Below are 12906 nucleotides of genomic sequence, written 5' to 3' on the forward strand. Positions count from 1 at the left end.
GGGGGATTTCCCCGAAACGGGGCACGACCCCGCGTCTCCTGCATCGGCAGGCGGACTCTCAAGCACTGCGCCACCAGGGAAGCCCGAGGTGTATGAGTTTTTAAAAATATATTTCATATATTAACCCCTTACCAGATATCATGAATCCCTTATTGTAGAGTAATAATCATATATTATTATGAATTTATTATGAATCAGATATATGGTTTGAAAATATTTTCTCCCATTCTGTTGGTTGCCTTTTCATTTTGTTGATTGTTTCCTTTGCTGTGCAGAAGCTTTTTAGTTTGATGCAGTCCAACTTGCTTATTTTTGCTTCTGTTACTTGTGCTTTAGGTGTCATATCAAAAAAAAAAAAATTGCCAAGAACAATGTCAAGGAGCTGTTTCCCTGTGTTTTCTTCTAGGAGTGTTATGGTTTCTGGACTTACATTTGTCTTTAATCCATTTTGAATTAATTCTTGTCAATTGTATAAGTTAGTGATAGTTTCATTCTTTTGCATATGAACATCCAATTTCCCCAGCACTATTTGTTGAATAGACTATCTTTTCTCCATTGAGTATTCTTGGCTCCTTTGTCAAATGTTAGTTGACTGTATATGCATGAGTTTATTCCTGGGCTCTCAATTCTTTTATGTTGGTCTATTTGCCTGTTTTTACACCAGCACCTACTGTTTTGATTACTATAGCTCTGTAATATAGTTTGAAATCAGGAACTGTGATGCCTCCAGCTTTGGTGATTTTTTTTTTTTTCTTTCATCAATGTCTTAAACTTCTCATTGTACAGCTCTTTCACCTTCTTGGTTACATTAATTCCTGGGTATTTTGTTGTTTTTGCTGTTGTAAATGGGATCATGATTTAGTCTTGGTGGGTTGTACATTTCTAGTTTATTTATTTACTCTAGGTTGTTCAGTTAGTTGGTGTGTAGTTGTTCATAGTATACAGTATCTTATGCTCCTTTGTTTTTCTGTGGAATGAGCCGTATTATCTGACTTTTTATTAGCAGATTCTTCATCTGTAAGATGGAGATAGTAACATCAACTCTAGAAGAGTTAAATGAGATAATGTATGTAAAACATCTAGCAAAATGCGTGGTGCTCAATCAGGGCTAAACAAAAGTGAGTTACTCTCCCAAGGAGAAGCCAAAAAAAAAACCAGTTTTCTTTTTGCCCTTGTTATGGAACAGATGGAAATTGAAAAGTGAAGACATATAACAATTGGGAGACTGGAACCTCTATTCATAAGAGAGAGGCCACAATTTATTTGTGTGTGTGTGTGTGTGTGTGTGTGTGTGTGTGTAAATGGCTTAGGAAGAAAGGAATGTTAGCTGTTTAAGAACATGTGGTCAGTTAAAAATCAAAATGTGTGTGTTGTTTCACTTAAGAGCTCCATGCAAAAATAATTAGAAATTAAGCATTACATTGTTGCTTCCTGAGTTCAATGATTTATATGTATTTTAAAGTCATATATTAACAGAATTACACATTGGCCAGTTATAATTATTAAAAGTTCAGTTTTCCTCTGTTTGAAATTTTAAAGCATTTGTATAATGATGGTCTTTTAAAACCTTGCTATTTATTATAGCAGTTGAATCATTGAAATGTTATTCTTCGTTTTGTTCAATGTTGTTGAGCCTTATCTTTCTGGCATAAGAATATCTTATTATATGTAATTGTTTTTCTTTAATTTTATAATAAGAAAATTTATTTAAACTATTTTTAAATTATAAGAGTAGGGCAAACATTTTAGTTTTTTTTTTTTAATTAATTAATTTATTTATTTCTGGCTGCATTGGGTCTTCATTGCTGCGTGTGGGCTTTCTCTAGTTGCGGCGAGCAGGAGCTACTCTTTGTTGTGGTGAGCGGGCTTCTCGTTGCGGTGGCTTCTCTTGTTGTGGAGCACGGGCTCTAGGCATGTGGGCTTCAGTAGTTGTGGCACACGGACTCAGTAGTTGTGGCTTGTGGGCTCTAGAGCTCAGGCTCAGTAGTTCTGGTGCATGGGCTTAGTTGCTCTGCAGCATGTGGGATCTTCCCAGACCAGGGCTCAAACCCGTGTCCCCTGCATTGGCAGGCAGATTCTTGACTACTGCGCCACCAGGGAAGTCCAACATTTTAGTTTTTAAAAAACAATTCTGTATCATGTCTGAAGTATTTTGGGAATTAATCCTATTTTTTGATTTTTTTAAAATTAATGTTGTCATTATTCTTCTTTACTTTGACTAATATAATCCCAAAGAGCATTCACTGGACATGTTTTAATTTTTTTTTTTCTGATTTCAAGGAGTTAAAAATGTTATCTGAAGATTTCTTAGGGTGTACTTTCTTATGAGAATTCTGTACTGCCTATTTATTCTTTTTTAAAATTTTATTTATTTATTTGGCTGCATTGGGTCTTTGTTGCTGCGAGCGGGGCCTACTCTTCATTGCAGAGCACAGGCTCTAGGTGCATGGGCTTCAGTAGTTGCAGAACGTGGGCTCAGTAGTTGCAGCGTGCGGGCTCTAGGGTGCGCGGTCTTCAGTAGTTATGGTGTGTGTGCTCAGTAGTTGTGGCTCGCAGGCTCCAGAGCGCAGGCTCAGTAGTTCTGGCACATGGACTTAGCTGCTCCGTGGCATGTGGGATCTTTCCGGACCAGGGATCAAATCCATGTCCCCTGCATTGGCAGGCAGATTCTTAACCACTGTGCCACCAGGGAAGTCCCTGCCTGTTTGTTCTTAAATCATTAGTTAAAAGTTAAATGAAAAGCTTTTTCATTTATGAATAATACAGTATATATAAGTGATACTAAAATTTTAGTTTTATGATAGCCAAATAAATGTCATTGGTTTTAAAAGTGAATCTTTAATTTGTTTTGATTAACCATTGTAAGCATTTATCATTTTTGTTTCCACATTAATGTGTGCATTTGAAGATAATATGGGATTTGTACAATCTTCTTGAATAGTTGAAACTTAACAGAATTGCAAATTGCAGATTTCTGTGCCTGGTGGAAATAAAATAAATATGAAGCATGGTAGATATTCATTTTTTATGTCTCTTACATAACCTGGCAAATGATACTAAAACAGCACTTTGGTGTATGTTTTGGATATTTTTTCCCGTGTTAAGTGTGCACTGTCTTTAAAATTTTAACTTTATTTATTGCTGTCGTTTGAACAGGTGTCTCAATGCTTGTACCTACTGCAAAACTAAACACGCCAGAGGAAATTTGGCCAGTTATCCAGTTGATGAGTTAGTAGATAGAGCCAAACAGTCTTTTCAAGGTAAGAGTTTCTAGAATTCTGTGTGATTATAGTCTTCTTAATAAATTATAATAGTCTTCTAAGTAACAGTTCACTTTAGATACATGCTTCTTTAGCTTTCTGAAGAGTTTACAAATATTTCAGCTTATCTAATAGAAGATGTTACCAGATTCAGGTTATAATATTCACATAACTCCCCTTTCACCACTCTTCTGTTTTCTTATGACTCTAAGGTAAGTGACATATTTTGAAATTCATCACCTATCTTTATATTCCATGGAAGAGACAAAAATAGAAAAATGAAAGCCATGACCTTCTGTTGTGTGTTAATAAGACTTTTGTGGACTGAGTGAAATACGCAAGATTTCTCCCTCTTTCTTTGGTAATTCTTGGACCATTCAGAAAATAGAGCTAATAAGGGTTGCCAGGAGTTTTGGAAAGAGAAGGTAGGTTTTACTATGAGCCAGTAGAGGTAACCCTCGTCATCCACAGGACTGCTGTGGGGCAGTAAATATTGGTACTGATAGAGAGTCCTAATGAGAACAATTTTTGTGTGGGTGGCCAGCTACTTTTGAATCATCACTTGCTGGAAAATGTGATTGCCTAGGTATCTCTCAGCATATAGTAAGACGTACCTGTAGCACGAGTCTCAGTTGTGTTGAGTCACAGTTGTGTTGATACATAACCATAAATTGCCCCTTTTGCCTTGGCTTATAATATGTGTATATAACATTGATGTGTTTTTATAACCAACATGAGATAATCTATTGTCTCATAATCTTGTTGGTTAGTAGTTATTGGTAACGTACTTTTCCTTTTAGCAAGTAACTTGGAGTGCTACTTTCAGTACTTCACATCCTGAATCTCAGAATGTATGAGTTCCAAACAAACTTATTCAGTCTAAAGCTTTTATCAACATGAATTTGAAATGCTCTTTATAGCAGAGAGAAAAACACCCTTGATTAATCTAACACGTCTCAACAATTTTTTTTTCTACCTTTATATTCTTATCACAGTCCCCTCCTCTGTTCACATTCAGCTTGTATTGAAAGAAAGAAATGGAAACTCACTGACTCTTGCAGTTGTTTGTTTTCAGAGCCAGGTAATTGTCTAATCTTAGGAAAAGTCTGGGTGGTTGTCTTTTCTGCAACATGGCTACTTTAAGGATTTTTCAGAAAGGGCATGAATTTGCACAGAAACCTACTTTATTTGAAAAATGATCCCTTTGTTGGCATTCTTACTTAGTATTTGTTTTTCCATATATCTGTTGGATAATGGAGATGTTAAAACTATATGATCTATCCACCTAACTCTGCAAATTGGAAGGTATTCAAATTACAAATACAAGTGACTTTGCTGGTTAAGGTGAGTGATTCAAAGAATATATCAGAGGTTAGCAGTGACTTAGTGGCTATTTATAGAGAAAGTATTAGAAGAGGTTTATTTAATACTACTTTCATCATCATCAGTAGATACGTATGTGCTCGGTTATTCCCAACCAAGGAACGTTTTCAATGTAAAGTTTTTCTTTTCCTTTTGAATTTTATTTTATTTATTTTTTATACAGAAGGTTCTTATTAGTTATCTATTTTATACATATTAGTGTGTATGTGTCAATCCCAATCTCCCAATTCATCCCACCACCACCACCACCCCCCTGCCATTTTCCCCCCTTGGTGTCCGTATGTTTGTTCTCTACATCTGTCTCTATTTCTGCCCTGCAAATCGGTTCATCTGTATCATTTTTCTAGATTCCACATATCTGCGTTAATATACGATATTTGTTTTTCTCTTTCTGACTTATTTCACTCTGTATGACAGTCTCTAGGTCCATCCACGTATTTACAAATGACCCAGTTTCATTCCTTTTTATGGCTGAGTAATATTCCATCGTAAATATGTACTACCACATCTTCTTTATCCATTCGTCTGTCGATGGGCATTTAGGTTGCTTCCATGACCTGGCTATTGTAAATAGTGCTGTAATGAACACTGGAGTGCATGTGTCTTTTTGAATTATGGTTTTCTCTGGGTGTATGCCCAGTAGCAGGTGTAAATTTTTTCTTTTGTCTTGTTATCTGAATATTAGGGTTGAAATGGAAGGCTAGTTTTCAGACTGGCAGGCTCATTTTATTGCTATGGGGAACTGTTACTAAAATATCGAGGTCATAACTTTCTAGGTAAGCCAGTGTGTTTAGGCAGTTTTAAGTCCTAAGATGCTCTTTGCCATAGGAGAGTTTGAATTCAAAACAGTGCTCTGCTGCTTACCAGCCACATGATCTGACCAAGGTACTTGACCTATATACAAGCCATGGTTTTCTCATTACTGTGACATTAAGTGTTGCTTGAATTTGAGATAACTTACATGAAATAATTGGTTGTGTCCTTATTATGAAGAAGTCATGTTACTTAAACTGAAGGAATTTAAAATAAATCCAACAAGAGAAGTCTAATTTTGAGTGAGAATATTGGAACATCTAATATTGGAACATTTAATGATTAGAATCAAAAGACAAATTTTCTTTTGCTTTTAAAATATGTCTTATGAAAAATGTCTCTATAGATAGAAACTAGTATGACAATTACCTTTTATTTTCTTAATTTGAGAATTGCAAATTCATGCTAAGGATGGTCTTATAATCTCACAATAGGAAATAGCAGTCTATAAGCTCACATTTTAAAGACATTGAGTTAGCAGCATTGTCTTTTTTCCTGCAGAAGACATTGGGATCATAATGGTCTTACAGGATTCCTATGTTTGAGTTTTAAAATTGTGAAGAAGGGACTTGCTTGGTGGTCTAGTGGTTAAGACTCTGCTTCCACCGCAGAAGGCGCAGGTTTGATTCCTGGTCAGGGAACTAAGGTCCCTTATGCCATGCGGCATGGCCAAAAATTTTTTTAAATAAATAAATAAAAAAATAAAAGTGTGAAGAATAATTATGAAGTTAAATGTAATAGAAGAAATAACCCGTTTTTCGTATTCCTGTGACTTCTGTGTAATTCGTTCTCTAGTAATTCAGATATTAGGAACGTTTGGGGGGGGTCAGAGCCCCTTAAATTCTACATCATACCATTATTAAATTGTCCTATAATCAATAATAAACATTATGATTCTTTGAAAATTTACTCTAAGATGAAAAGTGTAAATATGCTGTCAGTAAATTTTAGTGCTATGTTTAAAGCCGTCCTGTCAGTGTAAGTTAAATTTCCCAACTGAAAATTGCATTTCCTTTCTTTCTTTTTCTTGAAGTTTTAAATGACTGTGTGTCACAAATACAAAGTGATTTTAAAAAAAACTCTACACCAATTGTAGAATAGGGATTGCAATCCCGGTTGCCAGTCACGTGACAGACTATTACACTAAGATCACAATTTCTTTCTGAGTAGCATATTTATGAAACATTTTATAAACACTTATTTCTTAGAAGTGTAATGAGTGAAGAGACTAGGGCTAACCCATAGGCAAGGGAGCATTCAGAAGAGATTCTGAAATAATCATGAAATCATTCTGAATATAAAATGGTTTCCTAAAGTACTAAAAATATACTGACTATACATTCAGCGGCCAGGAATGAGAAAGGGAGCTCTTTAACTTTTGAATGGATATCATTAAATAAAATTGTTTATATTTTTGAATGGAAACTTTAGTTTACCTTTTATGCAAAAAATATAGTTTATATTTCATTGGTTTCCTAGCTTTTTTTTGACTTATCCTAGCCCCTTGACATTTTCATGGACTATTTTTACCTTCTCAGTGTGTGTATCATTTTTGTGGGCAGTTCTGCATATGAGTGTAATACTTACCAGGTTAATTTCTGGGTATCATCACATTGTTCTAACAGACCATTGGGAAACCTCTCCCCTCACTTCCTCACCTATGCCGGACTTTAGGTTTTAAAAATTCCTAGTCTTTGGGGGCTGGGGTTTGACATGGTTGCATTTTAGACATCTAGAAAAACATGTCAAGCAATGACCTATACTTTGTTGGGGCCAGAATGAATTTACAAGCTAGTATTTTCTAGGATATTTGTATTGATTTTTCTCTAGCAACTAATCAATCAGTTTCAGTTGTATAAGTGATGGAGCAAACCTTTTTAAGTGTGCTGGGTGAGTGGTGTGGAAACAACACCTTTCACTGCTGTCTCTGGAATCAAAATGTAGAGATGATGGATGAGCTGTTTTTATAGCTCTCATGTGCTTTTCTAGATCTCATTTCTGTGTTGCTACTTTTTTTCTCCCTCATAAATCTGAACGTCCCCCACAAGATAAGTGGCATAAACCAGTTATGGAAAGGTAAATAAATTAAGATGAAATATTCAGGGCAAGGAGAAAATTTCTCGATGCTTAGTGATTTCAAGATTAATGTTGGAATTTTATGAAATGAATTCTGTTTTATTTCAAGACTTGCAAAGATACTGTCTATTGTGTATGAGATTAATTATGCAGTGCAGCTGGAAAACATTGCTTCCTGCCCTTTTAGATAGGAAAGGATATGAGCAATATTTGATTTTCTGGTGTATAAACTTCAGATTGTTGAGCTGTTGCATTTGACTTATCACCTTTAGCATTGAGTACTGTATATTGATTTTCATCTAAGCTTAAAAAGTGACCAGTAATTGCATCCTATTAATTTATATGGCAGTTATTTAAATGTCTTTATTCCTTTATCTTTTCATTTGTGCTGTGTTCAAATTGAGAAATCTATTTCTTCTATAGGATTAATAATGTTACTGTACATATTTGTTATGCATTGTCAACTTCCAAAAAGGGATTTTAGGAAGCTTACATTAAATGATTGTATGTAAATAGACCATGAAAATAAAGGGTGTATGAAATGCTGTTATGTTTCAAGAGGGAAGATAATTATACCAACTGGTGAATCTTGGCTGTCCCAAAGAATAAGGAGATAGGGTGATTTATATAACTTGTATGAATGTATAAAAGGAAGGATATATATTTTTTAATTAATTAATTAATTTATTTTTGGCTCTGTTGGTTCTTTGTTGCACACGGGCTTCTCATTGTGGTGGCTCCTCTTGTTGTGGCGGGCGGGCTTCTACGGCACGTGGGCTTCAGTAGCTGTGGTGCACGGACTCTGTAGTTGTGACTCGCGGGCTCTAGAGTGCAGGCTCAGTAGTTGTGGCGCACGGGCTTAGTTGTTCCACAGCAAGTGGGATCTTCCTGGAATGGGGATCGAACCCGTGTCCCCTACCTACATTGACAGGCAGATTCTTAACCACTGCACCACCAGTGAAGTCCCAAGGATATAGTTTATAATGAGAAATCTTCATGTTTCTAGGCTGTAAACACTAAGAAGAATTATTTTCTTATAGCCTTTTCTAAGAGACATTGACAAATATAATAGAAATGCCTTTAGCTGGCAGTGTGTAGAATTTTAAGATATAGTTTCTACGTTGTCTTTTCTTCTGTTGATTCTTACAAATCCCCCAATATAATATTAAACTATAACTTATAAAGACATTTTAATGGGGGGAGCTAAATAAATGTAATGTACATAATACATATAACTTGATAGGGAGATCTGATGCCTAAAGAGCTGTTTTTCAGATATTTAGTTTAAATAAGCTGAGATTAATCACTCTTATTTCAGAGAATGTTAGTTAAGGCTATCTGTGGCAGACCAGAGTATGATTTACTTGGTTCTTGCCTCTTCAAACCTTTGAGTTTCTAAGTCAGTGGTGTTCAAAGTTTTCTTAGCAATAAAGGAACTTTCTTCAACTGAATTTTGAAAAGTGAAAGCAGAACTGCCAAGATTGAAGTAGAGGTGGGGCCCTGTTTAATGAGCCCTTGCTTCTGAGGCCTTTCCTCAGAACCTTTAGGATTCGGCCTGAATTGGCTGGTGTAGTTTAGTATTTCTCTGGTGTATCCTTAAGTACACCAGTCCAGGGCTGGAAGATGTTTTCTTAAAGGGCCAGATCGTAAATATTTTAGGCTTTGTGTGCTACAAGGTGTCTGCTGCAACTGTTCATTTTTGTCCTTCTAGCATAAAAGCAGCTACAGACAGTACATGAATGAATGGGAGTGGCCGTGTTTGAATAACGGTTTAATGGTCAACTTTGGAGAAAGCTAACTTAAAGTAAATGAGACGTTATTGGGAACTTCCTATTGTCTCTAATATGCTAATACACATCATAAATTCATAAGAGATGGATGTAGTCTTTAGAAACTAATGTTGATCTAGAATAGATTAGTATTATCAGTCTAGCTGTTCATTTTAGTCACGTGGAAATTTTATAAAACCAAAACCACACTGGTGTCTGTGTCCCATTGCTGAGTACTGCATCATCATTTCTGTGGATTGGGAGGCCCTGCATTTTCTAAAATATAGTTGATTCTAACATATAAGCCAGAGTTGAGAACTTGAATTGAGAACTACTAGTTTAGATAATGAATGAACTGACCCTCTTGACCTCTAGAGGGATTGTGGGGAGGAAACCCTGGTTGATTAGTAAAGAATGAGCCATGTAGCACAGGGAACTCTACTCATTGCTCTGTGGTGACCTAAATGGGAAGGAAATCCAAAAAAGAGGGGATATATGTATACCTATAGCTGACTCACTTTGTTGTACAGTAGAAACTAACACAACAATAAAGCAACTATACTCCAATAAAATTTAATTAAAGAAAAAAAAAAGAATGAGCCAGGTTAGGGAGGTTGGCAGGTCAGAACAGTGTGTTGTTAATTTGCAGACACCACCCTGCTAGTAGATGGCTGGTTTCAAAATCCAGTGGTGCTTATTTAGTGAAAAGGCTCAGTGATTTTTGTTATCTCCAGGTATCACAAAAGGGTCAGCTGGCATTTTATGAGTGTTTATTTACTGTGCTGTGTGGGAATTAAAAAGGTGGAAAAGATGGGGACCTTGTCTCCAAGGAGCTCCTCCTAGTTTAGGAGGACAGAGTAGCCAGTTGGACTAATGAAAATTAAAAGTACACAGAACCAGGAAGCAAGTCTTCAGATGGCAAAAACCATTGAGCCTTTTAACTTAAATATCTCTACATTTTGAAAACATCCGTTATCTGTCAGGGTGGTGTCAGCAAATTGGCAGCCCTTGTGCTGCGCCTCTGCCTTCCAACTCCAGGCATCCTTTACTGATCAACCAGGCTTTCCGCGAAGAATCCCTCTTAATACAGAGTTCTCATTAGCCACTGCTTAGTATTCCAGATGAAATCCACTTGCCATCCTTAATCTTAAGGTTTATGTGATGCTAGAGGTCTGTGAAAGAAAGAAACCAAACAGTGATTCTTTAACTGCAGTAACTATTGGAACTATATAGTTGTTATTTTGCCATTCATTCAACAAATATTTATTGAACGTTTATTCGAAACAGTTCATATTTCTCCTGATAGGCACATGCTTTAGAAAAGCGGTGATAACAATACATTATTATAATCAGCCTTTCATTACTTCTGCCAATAAGATAGGGAGGCCAGTGGTGCGGTTTGCTTATCTCTGCTGTGGGAAACAAGGATGCAGTCCCAAGGCTGTTTTACGAAATGACATCTGTTCATAATTCTCTAAGCTTTCGTAGTTCAGAGTACATGTAATCCAAAGTACGGAAAATTTGGAGCTTCTGGGAATACGTTTTTATATCCATCCCCCACTGTTACTGGTGAGTTTTATCTTTTTTACTCTATTTTGTTCCACAAAACAACCTGCAAGAATGCAAGTAAGTATGAAAACCATATAAAATAATGAGACCTTGGGAAAGGAGATGAGGAAAGTCAAGACTTGGTGCAGCATTGGAACACGGGAAAGAAAGCCATAGTCAGATAAGCAGTTTCGACTCTGAACTTTTCTTAAAAGCTTATATAGTCTATAAGGAAAAAAAACAACCCAACTTGGCATTAGATTTGAAAGAAAATTTTCACATGTGACCTCTTATAGGGAGTACTGAGAGATGCATTAGGTCTCAACAGCATCCCTTTAACACTCAAACTCACTTACTGAGTTTCTTAAAGTTGTATGTTTTGGCATTCCTTGTTAAAACTTGCAGCGTGCCCTGTAAAGCATAACACTCTGAAAGCATTTCTTGGGAGGCTAAGACAATACATTCTAAGTATTTGGTACTCTAGTGATCTGACCCCACTTCCATAGCCCTTGGGCACCACAAAGGAATCCTGCTGTGGAGGCTGCTAGCTTAGGGTCTGCATGCCTGAGGTCGTTTAGTGAGATGATATGTCAGAGTGCAGGGAGAAGATACTAGAATTTATATTGATCTGTATTTTCTCTTCCTTAAAAGGTTTTTTGGTGTATGTTTCATATTGTATATAATATATTAGCACAGTAGTGCTTGAGTGTCATTAATAAATACATCTCCCTTGGGCTTCCCTGGTGGCACAGTGGTTGAGAGTCCACCTGCCGATGCAGGGAACACGGGTTCGTGCCCCGGTCCAGGAAGATCCCACATGCCGCGGAGCAGCTAGGCCCGTGAGTCATGGCCGCTGGGCCTACGCATCCGGAGCCTGTGCTCCGCAACGGGAGAGGCCACAACAGTGAGAGGCCCGCGTACCGCAAAAATAAATAATAAAATAAATAAATAAATACATACATACATACATCTCCCTGGAGATGCATTTAAAAAAAACTTTAAGTGATTCCGGAGAGTGATTTTCTAAAATATGGAGACCACTGATTTAGAGGAACAAATAGCCTGCCCATTTTCCACTGGAAACCCAATTCTTTCCGCCAGGCATTTGGTTTCAGCAGGGCAGCAGAGTTCTTTGCTCTCTGTCAAGGTCCTAAGGTGCCTGTATTCTGTTTTGACTGAGTGCACATCCATCTGCTTTTGAGATCAAATAAGCAAATAATGAAGTTTGTGCCCTTTGGAGGAAACCTGAAGTACTTAACAAAGACTCTTGCCGAGCATCCACTCAGAGGCAGGCTCTTCGTCCTCGCAACAAATGTTCCCGCTCTCCTTCCATCTGGGTTTCAGGTCACTGGGGGACTGAGCCAGGAGGGCATCGGGCCAGGCATGGGTGACAGACAGTGTGTATTTGGGTTTAGTAGGTGCTCAATAAATGTTGAATGAGTGGCTAATCCTGAATTGATTATACTCGATGAAATTCCATATGCAACTTGGAACCTACAATGAAAATAAAGCCTGGAAAAGCTATATTTCTAAAGTGGGCAAGAGATAATGCTTAGTTTCAGCTGCTCTTCCTTCACAATTGAGTACTGTGTCTTATAACACAGGCTTGATTTTATGATACCAGATTATCTGTGGTGGTGGCAGCTTTCCAAGATTTGCAACAGAGAAATAATTTACTTTTGGAAAGTAGTTCCTGATAGTTAACGGGTATCTGTCATTTTACCAAATGAGTATATCCGTGTAGGTCCACGTTTCTAGTTATAAATAAATATTTGCTTTGATATTTTTCTTCTATGAAACAGAATTCTGCAAACGATTTTTGGGGACAAGGGGACAGAAGTTAACCAAGGGTTTGCTTTCAGAGTTTGAACTGAGGCTGATCTGTCTCTGGGATCATTTTGGTGAACTTTAAAGGCTGCAAGTTAGTTTTGGAAGGTTGTTTAATGGAATTTTAATAGCCCTGGAAAGATGTGAAAGTGATACTGCTACCTGGTGGTTTGTAAACCTGACCTTTGTGAGATGTTTTCTGGGCAAAAGTACTACTTTGTGATGCCAGC

The 12906-nt window shown here is 37.0% G+C and overlaps 1 protein-coding gene across 1 annotated transcript in view; it reads left to right on the forward strand.

Moving 5' to 3' along the window:
• CDKAL1 (CDKAL1 threonylcarbamoyladenosine tRNA methylthiotransferase) overlaps nucleotides 1-12906 on the forward strand; it is a 667990-nt gene that overhangs the window by 297114 nt on the left and 357970 nt on the right. Inside the window, exon 9 of the mRNA XM_007454853.1 lies at nucleotides 3157-3260. Coding sequence (XP_007454915.1) covers nucleotides 3157-3260 — 104 coding nt within the window. The remainder of the gene's footprint in view (nucleotides 1-3156; nucleotides 3261-12906) is intronic.

This window comes from Lipotes vexillifer, unplaced genomic scaffold, assembly GCF_000442215.2.
Source record: "Lipotes vexillifer unplaced genomic scaffold, Lipotes_vexillifer_v1.1 scaffold428, whole genome shotgun sequence".
Classification (NCBI taxonomy): domain Eukaryota; kingdom Metazoa; phylum Chordata; class Mammalia; order Artiodactyla; family Lipotidae; genus Lipotes; species Lipotes vexillifer.